This window comes from Ochotona princeps, chromosome 14 (genome assembly GCF_030435755.1).
Source record: "Ochotona princeps isolate mOchPri1 chromosome 14, mOchPri1.hap1, whole genome shotgun sequence".
NCBI lineage: Eukaryota > Metazoa > Chordata > Mammalia > Lagomorpha > Ochotonidae > Ochotona > Ochotona princeps.
The window spans coordinates 8314384-8334175 of record NC_080845.1 but is presented as its reverse complement, the minus strand read 5'-3'; the positions used below and the strand labels follow the sequence as shown (position 1 = coordinate 8334175).

General features: G+C 57.5%; 1 protein-coding gene across 6 annotated transcripts in view; it reads right to left on the bottom strand.

Annotated features, from left to right (window-relative positions):
- The window catches only part of DENND1A (DENN domain containing 1A), a 496909-nt gene that overhangs the window by 2140 nt on the left and 474977 nt on the right, over window positions 1–19792 (bottom strand). For 2 of the 6 annotated variants that reach the window (XM_058672452.1, XM_058672453.1), the window contains 3 exons: window positions 11711–11799; window positions 2188–2313; window positions 384–642 (listed from right to left, as the gene is read on the bottom strand). In XM_058672452.1, the coding sequence (XP_058528435.1) occupies window positions 384–642; window positions 2188–2313; window positions 11711–11799 (474 nt within the window). Of the gene's footprint in view, window positions 1–383; window positions 643–2187; window positions 2314–10724; window positions 10864–11710; window positions 11800–16599; window positions 16657–19792 lie in introns of those variants that run through there. The other 4 variants (XM_058672455.1, XM_058672454.1, XM_058672459.1 and 1 more) reach the window with 3 other exon arrangements.

Here is a 19792-nt window from a genome sequence, read left to right as displayed (position 1 = left end):
GGAGTTCTGGGGCCTGGGCCCGTCCAGATTTCCCAGGGCTCCCGGGAAGTCAGGCCCTTGTTTCAGGCCTGGGTGCCCCTATTCCTAGTAGTAGGGCCCACGTGAGTGTTTGGGTCTGGTGGCAGCTGTGTGATGGCCACAGGAGGAAACTGGGGGGGTGTCTAGGGAAGCGGGGGCTGGAGCACATTGGTGGAGGTGGTTACTAACTTCTAGCAGATTCTAGCAGGTTCTGCAATGCTCATCTCAGGGCTGAGCTTCGGCCACTGCCCTTGGGAGAGTTACTGATTTGCTCTGGGCCTCCTGTACCGCTGCAGGGTGGTACTGCTTCAGTGAGAAATGCCCTTCCCCCAGGGACAGTGTCCCCCAGCCCACACCGTTAGTACCTGGTAACCAAATGTGCCTGGCTGCTCCGTCGCGTCCTTGGGGGCCCGGAGGTCCTCCAGGCTTTTGGCTTGGCCCAGTGGCTGAAGGGGGGCCTGCATTTCCAGGCTGTTGAACACGTCTTCCAGCAGGTCGATGCTGGCAGCGCGGTCAGGAGGGGCGGGCCCAGGGACCTGGGGTGCCCGCGCCCGCTGTTCGGGGCTCCCGGCCTCCTCGCCTTCTGCGCTGTCAGACTCCTTGAGTGTCCGGTAGGGCTGCGGCCTGGGAGGAGAGGAGAGAGAGCCGGCTGCAGTTCACACCCAGGGTGGCCGGGGCTGGGGCAGGGGCGTGGTTCCCGCATGCACTGGAACCTGGATGTTCTGACCGGCCTGGTGTGAGCCTTGGGCAGCTGGCTTTGGCTCTTGCTGGAACTGTGGTGGTGGTGGTGGGGGGGAGCCCCCAAGCAGTGAGTCTTGTCACACAGCGGGTAAGGGGAATAGGATGGAGGAGGGGGAGTCAGAGGCAAGCTGATGGGATCCTGGCCCCACCTTGTTCCTGCATTTGGTAACTAAAAGGAGACATGGCTGCTGAGAACTCAAGTTAAGGTACTTGTCCAGGGCAGTATGTGGATGGAGGTTACCAACCATTGGTGGCCTGCTGGGATGGTGTGGCCAGCACGTGGGTTGTGTGCCCACAACTTTCTGACCCTTCTCAAACCAGAACCTCGCAGCCCCGCTGAGAGCTGGGGACAAAGTCTGCCTTTCCCACTGCCCTGAGCCCCAGGACCCCGTTGGCCACATGGGGAGCTGGTGCCTGGGTGCAGCCTGACCCCTAGTGGAGACCCAGGGGAGCGCCTCCTCCAACCAGGGGGCTGGGGCTGGTGGAGACTGAGGGGGTGCCACCTTCTGGTCAAGAGCTGGCTCACACCCATCCCCCAGGGAGGGACCTTGTCAGGTTGTACTGTTATAACCAGAGCAAAGCAAGCAGCCGCCAAGAAGGACTTGCCCCTGCCCTTACAGAGCAGGAAATTCAAGTTCAGGGAAGTGAAGTAACTGACCCCGTGCCACACAGTGCATGAGGATGAGGCAGAAACGCGAGGCAAGCCTGAGAAATCGCCACAGCGCCATCATTCCCTGTGACCAAGAACTTGGGGCGAACCATGGAAGACTTAGAGGCTGGCATGCTTCCCAGGGAGGGAGGCCCAGGCTTCCTTGTTGAGGCCGCACAGAACTGGGACCAGATGGGTCTTTTCCAAGTACTCACAGGCCGGGTCACAGGTGGAGGATGGGAGTGGGGGGAGAGAGCATGCTGGGGCTGGACCCCAGGCAGGGGACCTCCCCTTGGAAATGCCTGGCTGCCTGAAGGCGGTGCTGGATGGAGGGCGGTCTCCCTCTGCAGGGACAACAGTCCATCAGTGGGGGACCGCTCCTTCCCCCGCTGTTCGTCACAGCCATAACAACAGACAGTATCTTGGCAAAGCCAGGCAGCCCGTGTTTCACATATTTCCTATGTTAGAAGGTTCTTTTCTTTTCACTTAATCTCTGATGGGGCCCAGCATGTTGTAGGCTTCAGACCCATTCTGGTCCAGCAGAGACCTCCTGTCACCCCACTCCTCAGGGGCTGACGGAAGCACTGGCCCAGAGGAGGCCCACAGGGCTGGCGTGGCCCCCGGCGAGCTGGACACAGGGCCTTGGGGGGCAGCAGCTCCCACTCCACCACGCACACACACACACACACACACGGCAGGTAGCAGCAAGCTTCTCCCCACCCCCCTCCACAGCCCCTGGTGGTCACCGCACTGAGCAAGCGGGAGAGGCAAGGAGAGACCATTCGAAGGGAGCAGAGAAGAAGCTGCCGCTGAAGCCAGCGCTGGGGCCCTCTTCCCGCGGGCACTCATCGTCAGAGGAGTCCTCGGACAGGAAGACGGCATAGTGTCGCGAGGGCTTTACCAGGCTGGCCGGAGGGAGAGAGAAAACAGACAGTTAGGGGGTGTGGCGGTGCGGGGCGGGGCGGGGTGGGTCAGCGAGGTGCCGCTGTGTGCAGACAGTTAGGGGATGAGGTGGGGTACTGCGCTGCCCCCAGCCCTGGGTGCGCCCTTGAGTGTCCCTCACTGCTCTGCTTGCCATGTTACCGTTAACGTGTAAGGCAACCCGGGGCATCAGCAGTCAGAACGGACAGGGCAGGAGACAGCGGCACAATTCGACAGCTGGCCCCTGGCCTCCCCACAAGTTCCACGGAGAGAATAGTTGCGAAAAAAAATACGAAGTCTCTAGGGAACGTGAACAGGGGATGGTGCCGTAGCACAGCACATAAAACCGCTGCTTGCGTCCCATACGAGCGCCGGTTTGGGTCCTGGCTGTCCTGCTTCTAACCCAGCTTCTTGCTCACGCACCCAGGAAAAGCAGCAGGAGATGGTTCAGGTGCCCGAGCCTGGCACCCCCACGGGAGGCCCAGCTGCAGTACCGGGATCTGGGGCTTTGGAACTGGCCCGGCCCCAGCCATTGTGGTCATCTGGGCAGTGAACCAGCAGACAGAAGATGTCTGTCTCTCTCTAACTCCGCCTTCCAAATAACTAAATCTTTAAGAAAAAAGAGGGAAGGCCTGTGCCCAGGGGTCGTTCACACCGCGCTCCTGTGAGGGTTGTGGGGGCCGTGGCTGGGAGCCAGTGGGATGTGGTGCCCTCTCCCTCTGCAATGGGGGGGCTTGTTGGCTTTGGCGATCGGGGAGACAGAAGTTGGAAAAGAAAGGAAACGGTGCAAAGGGCTGCGTGTGAGGAGGCCGCCCCCACCCCGTGCCCTGATGGCGGCCACGCTCTGAAGCCCCCCGTGGACGCCTCCTCCGAGAGGCCCTGGCATCTGTGACATGAGAAATATTCATGGTTCTAAGAAGCCCATCTCCCTAGTCAGTCACCTGTGAGCTCTCCCCGCCATGAACACACACACACACACACACACACACACACACACACACACACACCCTGGGACCTCCACGCAGGCCTCCCAGAAATCATGTACCAGATGGGGCTGCGCTGAGCAGGGCAGGTCTCTGTTCCAACTGTGGAGAGCCCACGTCCTCCTGGTCTCTGTGTGCCCTGAGGTCCCCCGGGAGGTGACGGTGAAGTGCGGTACCACAGGGAGACACGAGTGTCTGAATGGGCCACCTCTACTCTCTGACCAGCCTAGACTCTATTTCAGGACAGGGTAATATGCCCCCCATACCAAACCCCATGAGAGTTGGGGCTGGCGGTGCTACTGCACAGGCTAAGCAAGTTGCCTGTGTGCTGGCATCCCATACAGGTGTTGGTTCAAATCCTGGCTGCTCTACTTCTGAGCCGGCTTCTTGCTAATGCACCTGGGAGAGTAGCAGAAGATGGTGCAAGGGCCCAGCGCGGTAGCCTAGTGCCTAGAGTCCTCAGCTCTGGCCGTTGAAGCCACTAGGAAGTGAATCAGCGGAAGGAAGATCTTTCTGTCTGTTTCTCCTTCACTCTGTAAATCTGACTTTCGAATAAAAAAAAAAATCAATAAATAAATCTTAAAATCTTAAAAAAAAAGCTGGTCCATGTGCTTAGGCCCCTGCATCCACCTGGGGGTACCTGGGCCTGATCAAGCCCCTTGGCTATGGTGATCACTTGAGGCGTGGCCTAGGCCAAGGTCATGCACGTGGCAGCTGGCGCGCCTTGAACGAGGCTCCCTAGCAGAGCTGCTGCGGCGTGTCAGGTCCCCGTGGAAACCCCACTCCCACTGCCTCCCACGCTGGCATCATTATGGGGAAGGGGTTGGGGGAAGCACTGTACACTGGGGCAGGTAGGGCATGGGGGACCTGTTTGTCTCTGGAATGTACCACCTGTCACCCGGGAAGCCAGGGGGCAATGGTGGCATGTGTAGGTGGGGCTGAGCACTGCCTGGCCAGTTCCTCACCAATTCCTCCCCTCAGCCCTGCTTTGCACACAGCAAGAGGCCAGGGCTCAGAGAGGGGACGCTCCTCGCCCGGGATCACACAGCAACTAAAGGCCAGGCCCTGGATCCGAAAACATGAAGAGCCAGAGCACATCCCTCCGCTGCGGCTTGCCCTGCCCCAACTTCCAAATAAACTTATTTAAATTCAGCTGTTCATGTTCTCCTACAAAACAGTCAGATATTTGTCAGATAAAGGATGAACCGTCGAAAACGTCCAGGTTTAAATTTTTTATTAGCTTAAGGCAGAATTCGTGAAGGAAAAAAAAAAACCTACTGTAACTCTTCCCTCATTAACCCAATTCAGCGACTACCCTGCAGTCTGCCACCTACCACTGGCCCGGCTCTCATGGCACACAAAGGGCTGTCTATGCAAAGGCAGGTCGCCGTGGACGCGGCTGCCCTGCCAGGGCCGCCGGCGGCTCGGGGAGGGGGACAGAGAGGGCCACTGTCCATCACCGCCCAGACCCCACCGTGTCCCCCTCCCACGGCCGCCACTGCCACCTCTGCCCACCTCGTCTCGGTGCGGAGTTCCCATGCGAGGGACTCGGGAGCCCTTTCTAATGTTTGGTTTAACGTGTCGCCGGGTAGTGCGCACGTGTGACAGTTGGTGACAGGCGAGGCCGTTCCTTTTTAAATACCATGTCAGACACACGGGCGTCAGGCGGCGGGCTGGGCTCTGTGTTATCCGCCGCGCCAGGATCGCGCTGCCTTAGTTTTTAATGAGGAAGATCTGCATCTCTCCGAGTTCCTTTTCTTTCCTTTTTTTTTTTTCATGTGTCACATCGTGTGGACAAATCAGCAGCACGTCACGCTGGCCCGAAATGAAATGCTGACAAATGTAGATATTTCAAATTTAATTGACATTTAAATGTACTTGAGACAAAGATGGGAGGAGGAAAAAAAAACCCAAAAAACCCAGCAGCAGCCCAGGCAGGCCTGGGAGGGCAGCGCGCGGTCACCCCCTCCAGAACCCACTCGCCCCAGCATGTGGGGCGGTCACTCTGCGGAGTGGCCCTCCAGGTTGTGGCTGGGGGCAGGGGCAGCTGATGAGCAGGGACAGGCCCAGGTTAAGGTCAGGGTCTAGTGCGCCTGCCCCTCCTCTATCCAGGCCACACCTGCCTGCCTGCGCCCCAACTTCCCTGTGAAAACAGGGATACCACCGGGCTCACAAAAGGTAAGTGTCAGGGGTTTATGCACACTGCCCAGTGCAGAGCAAAACTGCAAGTACCAATCTGTGAGCCATGTCCATCTGCCAGCAAAGATCATCCCAGGTGACTGTCCCCATGCAGGGCTGGCCCTGGCCAGGATGGGTGCCCAGAGCTGGGCACATCTCAGCGTTCTGGGACCATCTGAGTCCCACTGGCTGCTCTCCACAACCTTGTACAGGGCCAGCACTGTAGACCATCCCTTCAGTAGGTACAGAGTTTAAAAAAAATGACGTGACCATTTGATCTCAGTTAACACATGCCTTGAGATGCCCACATCCTATACTAAAGTGCCCACCTTTGCATCCTAGCCGCACCCCTAATTCCAGCTTCCCATGTGGAAAATTCAGAGTTCCTGGCTCCTGGCTTTAGCTGGCCCTGCTCCAGCTGCTGCTGCTGGCATTTGGGCAGTGAGCCAGCAGGTGGAAGCTCTCTGTCTCTATGTCTCTTGCAGAAGCATTTTTTTTTTTTTTACAAAATTCTATTTATTTTTTATTTTAAAGACAGAGATCTTTTCATGTGCTGGTTCACTCCCCAAATAAATCCAGCTGCTGGGTGGGGCCAGGCTGTGGTTGGGAGCTGGGAACTCTATTCAAGCCACAGGGATGGATGCCAGGGACCCACGTCCTTGACCCATCACCTGCCTCTCAGGTACAGGCACGGGCAGGAAACTGCATCAGAAGCAGAGCTGGGATCCGGTCTCAGGCCCTCAGAGGGGGGCCCGCTCCCCAAGCAGTGTCCTAATAGCTATCAAATGACTGACCCAAAGTCATTTTTTTTTAAAGATTTATTCATTTTTTTATTACAGCCAGATATACAGAGAGGAGGAGAGACAGAGAGGAAGATCTTCCATCCGATGATTCACTCCCCAAGTGAGCCACAACGGGCCGGTGCTGTGCCGATCCAAAGCTGGGAACCAGGAATCTCTTCCAGGTCTCCCACACGGGTGCAGTGTCCCAAAGCTTTGGGCCGTCCTCAACTGCTTTCCCAGGCCACAAGCAGGGAGCTGGACGGGAAGTGGAGCTGCCGGGATTAGAACCAGCGCCCATATGGGATCCTGGGGCTTTCAAGGCAAGGACTTTAGCCGCTAGGCCACGCCGCCGGGCCCCCGAAGTCATTTTTTAAAAATAGGAGACACCTCGGAGGGTCTCGGGGGAACAAGCATGACTCAGGAGCCATAGAGGGAGCATTGCCCCTGTGCCCAGCTGCAGAAATTCTGGTGGGGGCAGGGGTGGGGATGTTTAACTGACATAACATGTGTGAGAGTGCTGGGCACGTGGCAGCCACCGGAGAAATGGCAACTGGGATCCAGGAGAGGTGGGGTGCTGGGTTGTGCTGGGTTGTGCTGGGTTGTGCTGGGTTGTGCTGGGTTGTGCTGGGTTGTGCTGGGTTGTGCTGGGCTGTGCTGGGCTGGCCCTCTGGAGGTGTCTAAAGTCACAAATGTCTCACTCTTCCAGCACCTCGCAGGACTGTGTCTCCAGCTAGACTGCATTCCCCTGGGCAGAGGGACGGTGGCCACTCCCGTGAACAGTCCTTCCCTCCCAGTGGCCAGGGTGGCTGGAGACAGCAGGTCTTGGGACTTCCTGGAGCTGCTTTGGATCCTTGGGGGCATCTTGCAGGAAGGGCGGGCTGGGGGCTTCTTAGCCCCTTGCTTTTCTGGTTAGATGCAGGCTCCGTGTCTGGTTCCAGGCTTGGCTTTGTCTCCAGGGCCCAGAAGCCTCTGGGAGGAGGCGGGTGGGAGGCGGGTCAGGAGCATCTCATCCCGCTAATTGGGCCTGTGACCTTCTGCTCGGCTGTTCGGACTCCGGCCGCTTGGGGAGTGGGTCCTGGCAGCCTGCCAGGGGGTAGAGCCGAGACAGCCCAGGGCCCAGCTGGCATCTTATAGCCCTGTTCCCTGGGGCTGAGGGCAGGGCAGGGGCTGGCAGCTTCAGATCCATGTGCTGAGCACACCTGGCATGCAGGGGGCTGATCTTCACACATCCGTGGCTTCTTGGCACTCCTACCCCACCTCTGGGGCACCAGGCTAGAAGTGGCACCTCACTTTCACTGCACCCTTTGTTCATTCAAGCACCCAGAAAATGCCTCTGAGCAGAGGCCTGGACTAGGCTGTGGCTGGGGAGAGGGGGAATGTGTGTGTGTGTGTGTGTGTGTGTGTGTGTGTGGTGGGTCATATGGCCCCTGCCCGGGAGCTCCTGACTGCTGGCGAACACGCAGGTGCACATGGGACATGCAAGCTGTAAAACCACGACTTGGAGGGCCAGCCACACAGTGTCCAGAAAGCCCAGGCATCATGAGTGGGCTTGGGGGCCAGGAGTAGGCCACAGGCCCTGCCCACTGAGGATTTGTAGGGACCTCCTGTGGGCAATTTCCTAAGTCAGGCTGCTTGGGTGTTAGTGCCTCATGCTGCAAAGTGGGCAGGCTGGGCTAGGTCCTGCCCACACCCTGGCTGCCACCCATGTCATTGATCGTTGTGACCTCCAGTTGGAAGCAATGGGACGGTCATCGCTGTGACTAGCCCTGACCCTGAGGAGGGTGGAGTCCTTCTGATAGGCAAGAGCCCCATGCCATGTTTCTCCAGGACAGACAGCCATAAGGGGTCGACGGAGCCAGGCTGCAGGCAGCTTCTCCTTGTTGCTGTTCCACCTTGCAGGGGCTGGGCCAGCGTCAGGTGAAACAACTTCCAGACTCTGCAGTCCCCGAGCTGTGGGGAGACACTAACAGCAAAGTCTACGGAGCGGCCTCTGCCCTCAGCTACATGTCCCCAAGCCCCACTGCCCGTTTCTAGGGAGGAGTTAGTGGTGTGGCTTTTATGCAAACTGCCTAATGTATGGTCTTAGATGATGGAAGCTCATGTCCTATATTTCTTTGGTGTCTCTTTTAGTGAACAAGAACTGGGAAACATTCTAAAGAGTCAACACGAGGGCCATGGCCAGGTGGACCCTGACACACACACAGTGGGGTCCTGTATGGTCCCAACAGTCAGGGCAGCACATGCTCCCTGGATGCGGCCATGTCCTGGGAGGTCGTGGCAAAGATGGAGCAAACAGAGCAGAGTGGCGGGCACAGACACGGCGGGTGCGGCTGAATGACAGGAGTGTTGGAGCGTTGGCAGAACAAGCTTGTCCTTCCCCGCTGGAGAGCAGGCTTTGCCTGGATCTCGCTGGAGGGAGGGGTGGGGACACAGGAACTGCTCGGGACGGTGGAATGTGATGGGGACAGTCCAGGCCCTCATAAGAGGGGGTCACGCCCTGAGTCTTGCTCACACGGAGATGAGGTATATGGTGGAGGAGCTGGGCTCGGGACCCTCTGAGATTTGTCACCACTGCCTGCACGTCCCTGGACCACCCAGAAGGTGGTCCTTCATTACCCCAGGCCCCCTCTGGGCTGCAGAGACAAGCTGTGGTGGGTGGGGGTGGCAGCTACCCTGTCCTGGCCTCAGGGTACACTCCATGGGCGGATGGGTCTGACCACAGTGCCACCTTTCCCAGCTGGCTGCTGGCTCTTTCTGGGCACAGGTTGGACGGGGTGAACCCTGGAGTCTAGTAGGGAGGCTCAGTTTACTTCCTGTTGCCAAGCCCCTGTGACCCACAGCCTCTCCCTGGTGAACCCGAGCACCTCCCCTGCCCTGGGTGACCACGGGTGTGGCCAGTGCTGCCCTGGAGACGGAGCCTGAGTGTGAATCCATGTGTGCCATCCGGAACACACAGGGCGTGTCTTCCCCCGGGGTTCTTCTAGCAGATGACCAAGCCTCCATGTGGGATAATGTCACTTCGGGAGGAACAAGAGAAAAAATGTCTGTGGGGTTTCTACTGAATGAGTGGACGGAGAGGTGGATGCACAGGACAGCGAGGGCCAGAGAGAAGAGACAAGACTTCGTGATGGGCTTGTTGGAGAGCTATGGGCCCAGGCCGTCAAGCCTCTTCAGGGGGCTCCATTTGCTGGTTGCAATGTCATGCCCGATCGGAGGTGAGAGCTGGGGCCGGGTTCTTCCTTCTCCACTTGAAAGTTCCCGCCTTCAGATGCCTTCCTGACGCCCCTACGTCTCCAAGTTCCAGATGCATGTCGATATTCCAGAGGAGATACAGATCAGTGATTCCAGAAATTCCAGGCCAGATGAAAGGGCCAGGCACTGAGGCAGCATGCCCAACCCAGGCCCCCGCCGCCGCCCTGGCTCCGCCCGCTGGGGGCTTCTGTCTCTGGCAGGTTGGTGGAGCTGTGCCCGCCCCCCATCTCCAAACCCCCAAACAGTATTTTTATGAGGAGTCTGTTTTATTAAAATATTTTCCGCTGGATGCTTCCTGTGTTTTAAGAAGTTGGTCTTGCCAGCTGGAGCTGATGATAGTCGAGAAAAACACATCTGAGAGTTGCTGGGAGGCTGTGTTGGGGCGTGGGGGTGGGGCGGCCAGCCCAGGAGACAGGCCTGTGGGCTGTGCCACAAGCGGCCCTGGCCTTGAGGGGGGGCAGCAGACACTCTTCATTCAAACAGTAGGGAGCAATCACATGCATGTCTCCAATTCCTGGCTGCCCAGGGAACTGTGGCGGTTCTTGCTTTCTGTCCCCACTGGTTTGCCAGCCCACCAGACAGTCCCTACCCCCCAAGCCCTGTGTGTGTCCCCATGGGGGCCGATCAGACCCCAAATGTTTTCTGGAATGAAACTAAGGCAGGATTCGCCATCCAAAGCGACTTAGAGCAATTGCCGGCGTGGGATTGCCAGCGCGGCTCAGGCAAGAAAGAGGAAAACAGGCTTCTCCCGCACCAGTTCAGCAGGCACCTCCTGCCTGGGAAACCGGGCGACCGGGCTGGGGGTGGGGGTGGCGAGGGTGGGGTATCCAGCCTAGGGTGGCGTCTGGGTGATCTGGGCAGTGCACAGGTCTTGGGGGAGGGGTTTGAAGTGCCGCAGCTGCAGCCCCGTGACCCTGCAGCCCACTCCAGGGTCTTGGAGGTTTAGTCTACCTTGGAAGGAATGACTTAAAGAGACAGGTCTTTTTCCCCTCCAGAGCAGAAAAGTTGGGATCCCAGCAACATTGCTGCCTTCTCGCCACAAGGGGGCAGTCCGCATCCATGCCAGGCAAGGCCTGGGAAAAAGCCCTCACCTGTCCCAGCACCCACTGGCAGAGCTCAAGTCAAACCTACTTCCAACTTGAAGAGTGCCCTTTTCCAAAATCCTCACACACTCGTGTACAGTCCCTGGCAAAGCTCTGTGGGGAAGGCTGCTCCCATGGAAAGCCTCCAGCAGGACCCCCGAGGAGGGTGGAGAATCCTGGGGAAGCCTGGCGTCCGGCGCCCGTGTGATCTGCCAGAATTGTATCTTCCTTTCTAGCTGTAAGCTGCTTTCTGAACCCTGTGAGACCAGCGGGAAGCAGGACTGATACGGGCGGGGGCTTTCCTTTTGCACCCAAAGCCCTCCAGGGTCCCTTTGTGGCACGACCCCTCATGCCACCTTAGACCAGGTATCCTGAGGGGGCCAGATTAAGGGAAGTGGTGCTGTTTTCCCCAGACAGCTGTGGACCCAGCTGTTGGCCACATCTGGTCTGGCTTTACGTGTCAGGTAGCTCAGCCTCTGGACACAGCTGATACACCTGCCTTGCACGCTCAGATGCTCAGCAAGTGACTTGAGCTGTGTCTGTGCCAGGTGCTGGGTGTAGCCCCTGAGAGGCCCTGGTGGGGTGGAGCCAGGTCAGGACAGACTTGTGTATCAGAGGGCTTCCAGAAAGCTCATGGAGAACACCTGTGATGACCAGCAAGGCACGGTTCTTCCAGCACCAACATCAACCTAACACTGCCTTCAATGTATTCAAGCACTCGTTGTATAAAATCTGAGCTACAAACACTGAGAGCCACTGGGCCCCTTATTCAGCAGTTGGCACCCCTGGCCAGCCTCCTGACCCCCTCATCTATGCACTCATAGTGGTGTTAGAAGCCTGAGCCTGTCTGGGTGCCCCAGGGGCCCCAACACCACAGGCCCAGCCCAGCTTTCCAACCTGTGGGGCCTCTCACCGGTTCCACAATCAGAAGGAAGGGGTGCAGGGGCAGAAGACGATGCCCCAAGGGCAAGCCCCACTCTCCAAGCCACCTCTTTGCAAAACACCTGCTTGCACCCACGCCCTCTCTCCCACCCCAAAACTCTTGCACCTGAGCCCCATAGGGGTCCCTGCAGCCAGAGGCCAGGGCAGCGGCCGGCTACTCACTGTTCAGGGCTGGACACTGATGTCCTCCGGCCGTCTGCTGGGATGTTGCTCTTCGGTCTCCTGGCCACGTGTGGCCGAGGTGGGCGCACCTAGAATGGGGGATGCCCAAGAGGTGGTGAGTGTGGAAGAAAAGCCAGGCAGAAATCTTCTGGAATATCTGGATGTGTGCCCCCCAATGAAATGCTTAGGGACCATCAAGGCCTCGCCTGCCGCACACATGTGGACACACAGGTGGTTAATTCACAGCATGGGAGGTGTTAGTTGGGACGATGTGGCTCACTCATGTCAGGGCGGTTCTCATGGAGAGTGAGTGCGCCTCTCTGTGTTGCCAGCCTCCTCAAATGGCTATGGGGTGGGTGTGGTGAGGGATCGCCCACATGGGACCCTGATGGAAGAGGCCCCTGGAAGCGGAAATCCTGCCTGGCCGTCCTGGGGCCCCCAGCAGCCACGTGCTCAGAACCCAGGGCCTTCGAGGGGACCCACTTTCCTGTGCTGCCTCCTCTGCCCCTTTATGGCTGAATTTCAGGGAGCTCACTGTCCTCTTTAGATGACAGGGAGAAAAGCAAATAGTATCAGGAGGATCGCCAATCTATACATTTTATGTTCACTTCCCAAAGGCATCCCTGGGCCACTTTGTGCATGTTATGTGGCTTTGGTCACTGCCGCATGCACCTGCCTTGCAGGTTGATGGCAGGTGAGCTGGGAAGTAGGCAGTGACAAGATGGGTCCTTCAGACCTACTGCATCTGAAAGCCAAGTTGTGGGGCCCCGCAGAGCCTACGCTGGGCGCTGGGCACTGGGCGCTGGGCTCAGATGTGCTCGGGGGACGTTGGTCCTCCTTAGCCTGTGCTGCAAGCACGTGGCTTTAAACTTGGCACAGTCATTGCTGAATGTTTCCAGGGCCAGACAGGGACAGACGAGGTGGGAGCTGGGCCGTGGGTGCTGATCTGTGAGTTCTGTCGTCAATACGTGTGAGCTGGCATCCTGGCATTGGGGACTCAATGTCCTGGACAGGCAGGGCAGGGCAGGGCACATGACCACCTGTGCTGTTTCCCGTGGGTTCTTCCCCTGAAGGTGAATGCTGTGTAACACAGGTCTTGGACAGTGCTGGCACCAAAGGGGGCTTCTTCCCAGAGTCTCTCTGAAACCTAGGTTTGCACACGTGTGTTCTACCCCAGATGTTTCCTGTGGACTGGCCAGTCCCATCTCAGCCTTGTCTAGAAAGGCAAGTCGCACTGCCATACCTGCCTATTTTCTGTGTGTTTCCTGGGAAGGTGCGGCGTGGATTGTGGCACCCATCAGGGGCTCAACTCGTGTCCATCCTGCTTCATATCAGTCAACAACAGGGGCATCTCAGCAGTGCCCAGGCCTGCTTGTATCCTTCCCAGAACCCTGCCCTGTTCCTGGAATATTGCGGTGGCTCAACACAGGTTGTCAGAGACAAGGGCAGGCGGCTGTGTGCCACCTAAGAGGTGCGTGATGCTGTTGTTGTCAGAACCTGGGGGCTGGCATGTCCTGAACACATGAGTGGCTCTGCCCGCTCCTCGCTCCCTGTCCAACCCTGAGCCGGTTCCCCTAGCCGGAGTGATGTCTACTGGACCCCTGGGATTGTAGCAATGGTTCCCCAGGCCGTTCCCCACAAAGGCAGGAGTGCAGCTGGGGGGCTGGGGAGGCCCTGGGGCAGGCGCTTTCAGACAAGGTCAGACATTAACGCCTGTCAGCTGGGCCATGCATAGGGCTTCTCCCTGCTCCAATAAAGGGCGGGTTAAGAATGTGAACTTGCGGGCTGAAATGGGGGGATTAAGTTTGTGGCAACTTCAACTGAACTTGCAACGTGGTGAAACATGGGGAAAAAGAACAACAGAGCTAATTAGACGAGCTGAGCTGTCAGAGTGCCGGTGAATGGCTCGGCGCCAACACACAAAAGGAAGGGGTTGGCAATCAGCGGGATCGATGGAGGAGACTGCTTCATTAGGGATGATAAATCAGACAGCGCGGGGAGGGGGAGGGGCGGGGAGCGCAGTGGTGCTGGCGGTGGGGGGGAGGGAGGCCAAGGCATCACCGACCCGGACAGTCCCCCTGCACGCACGGCTGCAGGCACACCCAGCGCCTCCCGCACCTGACGGCGGTGGACAAAGTCAGACACAAAACTCTGCTTCCAGATGACCACCCGGATACAAGGAATACAAGGAGGCCTCCAGGCTTGGGCTACACTTAAGAACCATGCACACAAGGTGAGGGCACGGGTTCGCATCTTTCTCTCTCCCTCCTCTCCCTCTCTCACACACACACACATACACACATGCACCCATGGCAGCAAGCCACAACCAAGCACACACACACACACACACACAGTTTAATTAAGCCTGAATCACAAGATGAGGCAGACGTCTCCTGTCATATTTCAGCAATCACGTCCGTCTTTCTGGGGTGCTCAGACAGGGTGGGGGTGGGGAGGCCACCAGCCACACCCCAGTGCTGGCCTCCCTCCCACCTAGGGTGGTGCTGGTTGGGGAGGGCAGGGGAGAAAATGCTGAGCAGAGATTTCCAGCTCTGTTCTCGGGGGTCTGGTAGGGAGGGTTGGGAAGGCAGCCAATTCCCCACTGGATTTAAAACCTGAGAAATCCAAGTCGGCAGGGTTAAATGTGTATTGAATACAAAACCACCGAGTCCATTTGATTTTAATGGTGAGCAAGAAATAATAAATATGGAGCTTAGAAAGCGGCTCGCGGGCGGGCCGACTGCAGCTCCTCTCGAGCGAGCCCCGGTCCCCAAGACGGCGGCACCGTTTGCTTCTGTGCTTCCCTCTCCCTTCTCTGTAAAAAGGAAGCCCAAGTCCTCTAGCTAAGGTCACATGGGGACTGCTGAACCCATTTCACAGGTGATGTCATAGAGGCTGCGAGAAGGAAGGGTCTTACCTGAAGCTACACAGCCACACATGGCCAAACCACCTGTGATTCAAAGCAGGGCAGGTCTCTTTAGCCTACACGCCCAGGAGGTCCAGCCTGTCAGGCACCCGAGCTGTCTGTCACACACCCAGGGGGCGTAGCCTGGAGCACCATGCCAGTCACATCCAGCGCCAGCTAGGGGCACGGGTGGCCTTTCCATATGGCCTTTCCACCATATACCCCCAAGTCCTCACCTGTCTGAGGCTGTGGCTGATGACCCCCTGCGCCCCCATGCCAACTGCCACCTCCCCAAAAATCTGAGACGCACAGAGTCTACTGTTGCTGACTCCAATTCTTCAGTTTTTCTAAGAGGAGTCATTCTGTCCTGAATCATGCATGCCAAGAGCGCCCCTCTCCACCCTGGAGCCCAGGACTCCACAGGGAATCCTGGCAGCTGCCCACTGCTGGCTGTCACGGAAGACTGCTGGGAATGGAAGGAGTTGTGGAGGGGCAGGTGGCACTGCATAGACCAGCCCAGGTCTCAGTGCCTCTGGGGCCTGGGCCACAAGCTACAGAAAAATCATCCACTTCTTCTGGATTCTTGTTGGGAGATGAGTGGGACAGACGTAATCCAAGAGCCCAGCTCAGTCCTAGGCACATGGAACGTATTCAATACAAGACCAAAAAAAAAAAAAAAAGATGAATGGCAGAAAGACCCAGAGCTCCCAGCTACTGACTCACTTTCCCGATGCCTGCAACAGGCAGGACTCAGCCAGGCTGAAGCTGGGAGCTAAACCCAGGTTTCCGGTGTGGGTGGCGGGGCCTCAGCCACTTGAGCCATCACCTCCCAGGGTCTGCAGTGACAACTGGAACACAGAACCAGGTGTCCTGATGTGGGAGGCGAGGGTCTTACAAGTGAGGTGACTGCCCGCTCTGCATGCAAGGCAAGTTCTCCTCCCAGCTTTGTCCCTGGTGGGTTCAGATACTGCTGTGGACACTCCCGGGGAGCCCAGCTTGCTGCTGCTGCACCCATTTCTGCTTGCACGCAGACAGAAGGTCCAGGCAGCTGGGATCTGAGATGACAGGGGCACCAGGACTCTGTTTCCAGTTGAGGACTGGGTTCGATTAGTGGGCCTCAGTTTTCTCCGGGTTCCACATCTGCCCAGAGGATTGTGACCCAATGGGTGCTGACGGTAGGCACCCTGGGTTCAAAACAGGCATGCCATTCAGCCTGGCCCTCATGGCCTGGGGAGGTGGACCTGGGCAGGGTACAGCACAGGGTGGTGCAAGCTGGGCATCTTTGTGTGGGGGCTGTCCAGTGCAGATGACCCCTTTGGCTCAGCCACAGAGTGGTGGCTACTCGTATTGGTCACTGACCAACACCAAATGGTCCTGGCAAGTGTCCCACGCGTGTGTACCTGCTTGGTTGATGGTGGCTGATGCATGACACGGGGCCAAGTCCACCCCGTGACTCTGCTTTTGAAAACGCACGACATGGCTCCCCTCCTCTGCTCCTGGCTTGGGTACCATGTGAGGTACCTGTCTCCATCTGAGCCAGCCCTGTACTTTTGGGGTGCAGCCTCTGTCCTCAGGAGGGACAACGCCAGCGGTGTTTCCAGGCAAGGATGTGGCAGGAGTGAGATCCAGAGAGGCAGACCCGGTTGGAGCAGGGCTCTTAAGAGTTCACTGGCTGGAAACATGTCCCTTCTCTCACCTTGCACACACCACACATCTACCCAGCCCGTGCAGCCCCAGCAACCCACAGCTCTGCCCTTCCAGATGCTGGACTTCACAAGAAAAGGGGGACAGAAGCCCGGGGAATGCATGTTCAGGCTCATGCCACGCAGAGTGAAGCGGAGGAAAAAAAAAAAAAAAAAAACACCAACTCCCAGTTGTCTTTTGCCAGGCAGGAGAGTCCACACTCCCGGAGTTTAGTGAGGCTAGGGTAAAAGAAGGGCTCAGGCAGTGTTAGGAGGGGACGACACGGCCATTGGCTACTCACAGGCCTCCAGCGCTTGATCCTGGGAGGCGGCGGTCGAGTAGGGCGGAGTCTTTGTAGCTGCATTAAAGTGGAAACTGCAAACATCAGTGCGTGCCAAGTGGGCCTGAAGCATTTCCACACATGGACCCGGGGCCAGAGCGCCTACAGCTACTGGAGCCAGTGCCATGGGGCCTTGCCTGCCGCCTCCCCGTCCCTGCTCTCCTCTCCTCTGCCATTCCCCACACAGGACGAGGGGATCATCTGAAACACTGTGGGACTGTGCCACACCCATTGTCAAGCCCTTGCCGCCTCCTCCTGTTCAACCTCCAAGGAGTCAATTCTAGTAAACCCGCACAGTGGCTCCAAAGTCCCATGCCCTGTCTCCTGCCTGCCCCTTGGGGTGCAAGGTCCCCGCCCATTCCAATAATCCCCTCAAAAATGTGTATCCTGGGTTATTTGAGACCCTGTCCCGGTGAGGTGCTGCCTCCAGTGTTCCCACTGCCCAGTGTTTCCTGTGACGGGGGAGTTTGGTGGGGGGGCACGTCTCAGCTCTCTGCCCCATGGTGACACCTCTGATGGATGCTCCCTGTGCCTGCAGAGGGGTGTTGTTGGCAGTTGAAAAAGAAAGAACTGGCGAGATCTGTAGGAAATGCTTGGCCCTGGAGACCAGGATCTGAAGGCTAGCCCTGCAGGGCTCTGCATCGGGAAGGCCCACGGCTGTCCTTCAACAGCCTGTACACTGGGATGCCCTGCGCAGGTGTGGCGATGCTGGGCAGGGCAACGCGAGTCAAGATGCTGCTCTCCCTGGCACACGAGCAGGGAGCTGGATGGGAAGTGGAACACCACGTACAATGCCAGTACTTCAGGAGTCGGCTGCTTTGCTGGCCTTCAGTTCTAATCCAGCTCCCTGCTCGCGGACCTGGGAAAGCAGTGGCTGATGGCTGAAGTGCTTGGGCATCTGCGCCCATGAAGCAGACCTGGATGAAGCTCCTGGCTCCCATCTTGGGTCTGGTCTGGCCACGGTGGGTGGGTGGGACCACTTAAGAGAGTAAACCAGCAGATGAAAGACCTTTCTTTCTGTTTCTCCTTTACTTTGCCTTTCATATAAAATCTTAAAAAAAAGGGGGGCTGTGAGCTCAAAATATACACTGCAATATAGAGACTCAATGAGTGAAAAGAACGCAAAGCACATCAATAATACATTTTATATTGATTACATATTTAAAATGATATTTGAGATGTATTGGATTAAATACACTACTAAAAATAATTCTGAATTGCTTTACTTTTTTTTATTTGAAAGAAAAACACAGAGAGATCTTCCATTCACTGGCTTACTTCTCAAATGCCCATGATAGCCGGGACGGTGCCAAGCCAAAACCAGGAACCTAGAATTCCATCCAGGTCTCCCACGTGGGTGACAGGGGCCTGAGTGTCTGGACAGGCCTCTGCTGCTTCCCAGGCTGTGTGTGTATTAGCAGGTGCCAAGTGGGAGCAGAGCCTAACTGACATGGGATGTGGGCATCCCAAGTAGTGTTTCAGCAGTGCCCCCTGCTCCCCTTGTGCGTGGTCCCTCTGCTTTTGGGGGACTACTTGCCACAGGCTCACCATCCTACTGCTCCCCCTCACTGGTCTGGGCTCTTCCCATCCTTGTTCAGCAAGGTTGGAGTGGGGAAAATGGGGGGTAGGTGGGAGGGTGCCATGAGCGGAGCTCAAGAGGTGGCTCCTGGTGGGCTCATGATCTCACACAGCCCCAGCTGCCCCACTGCAGCCTGTCCAGCCTGGGAGGGCTGGCACGGACCTGGCAGTACTCCAGGCTTTTGGTGTGGGGCAGTTCAGACACGGGTGATGGTGACTGCTAACAGGTAGCCCTGCCCCCACCTCTGCACCTGCTTCTAGAGTGGATTTTAAAAAGTAACACATGCTCAGGCATGCCACCTGCATGCTTACACCGCCCCAGGGGAAGGCTGGGCTTCCTGTAGGGTTTTCTGAGAAGCAGCATGGGCAGAGGGACATGTTGTGCCAGGGTAAAACGCCTCCTTGGCTGTGCCAGCTCTGGGAAACTGCTGCCTGCTGTCTCACTCACTTTGGGACCTTGAAATCAAACACCCACCCTGCTCCCCTGTCCAACCAGGACAAAACCTGTATGTACTATTTAATAAAAGTCCCAGGCATATTTGAGCCCAGACTCCGTTTTCCTGCAATAGCCATTACTATCCCCCGGAAAATGCCACATACAGTGTTAGAGTCCTCCAGCCTCTGCTACATTATGTTCTGCGTACTCCTCCCCGGGTCCTTGTCTACAGCACACAGGCTGTCCCCCTCAGCTCTCACAATTTTTCTCCCAACCCTGGGGTCTGGTGTCACCCTTGTTGCCCAACAGGTGATCAACTGAGACATCTGGCTCCTGCTTCCCCACACATGTGAGCTCCGCCACTGTCCATTCTCTGGCTTCTGCAATTTGCTTGTTTTCACAACTGTTGTTGGGAAGTGCTGTTCTTCCACGATGTTATGTGTGAATGCTTAGAGGACAGTGGTCACCTGGCTGTGCCTAGCCTAGAAGCTAGCAGAGTGGGCCTAGGGAGATGCAGACGGCAGCAAAGGGTCTTACACTGCCTGTGTCTTGATGCAGTGAGAGCGAGAGAGACAGACAGACAGACCCCGCAAGAGCCGCAAGAACCAGGAAGCCACACTGCCCCAGCTGACATAGGGAGTTTTCCCTGCAAGCTCTCCAAGCACTAAGGGATCAGTCACCAGAGAGGGAGATGTGGGCACTAAAGCTGAGCAGACTGGTGCCGGAGCCTGGGGCAGGGACCTAGAGCGGGTGCGGGAACTCCCAGGGGGTGTGCAGTAAAGCTACCCCAGAGGCTGGGAAGAGGAGGAACAGAGCGCTGCCCCTGGTTAGCAGGACACCTGCCACGCAGTGTGCAGTAGGGCAGGCTCTGGTGAGCTGTGCTGAGGCTGGGCCAGGTGAACCTGGTGAGGGCCAGGGGACTGAATGTTGGTCATGGGGTCTGTGGTTTCAGGTTTCGGACACTAGGGTGTCCGGCCTGCAGGGAGCCCTTCTGGACCCACCGCAGGAGCAGGACCCGAGGCTCCGCTTGCTGGCAGGGTGACTGGCCACCTGGCAGGTGCCCCGGGCCCAGGTGCAGTAGGCACCTGTGTCTGATGGCACTCATGGCCATGGAGAGCCAGGGGTACAGGGCACACCCCT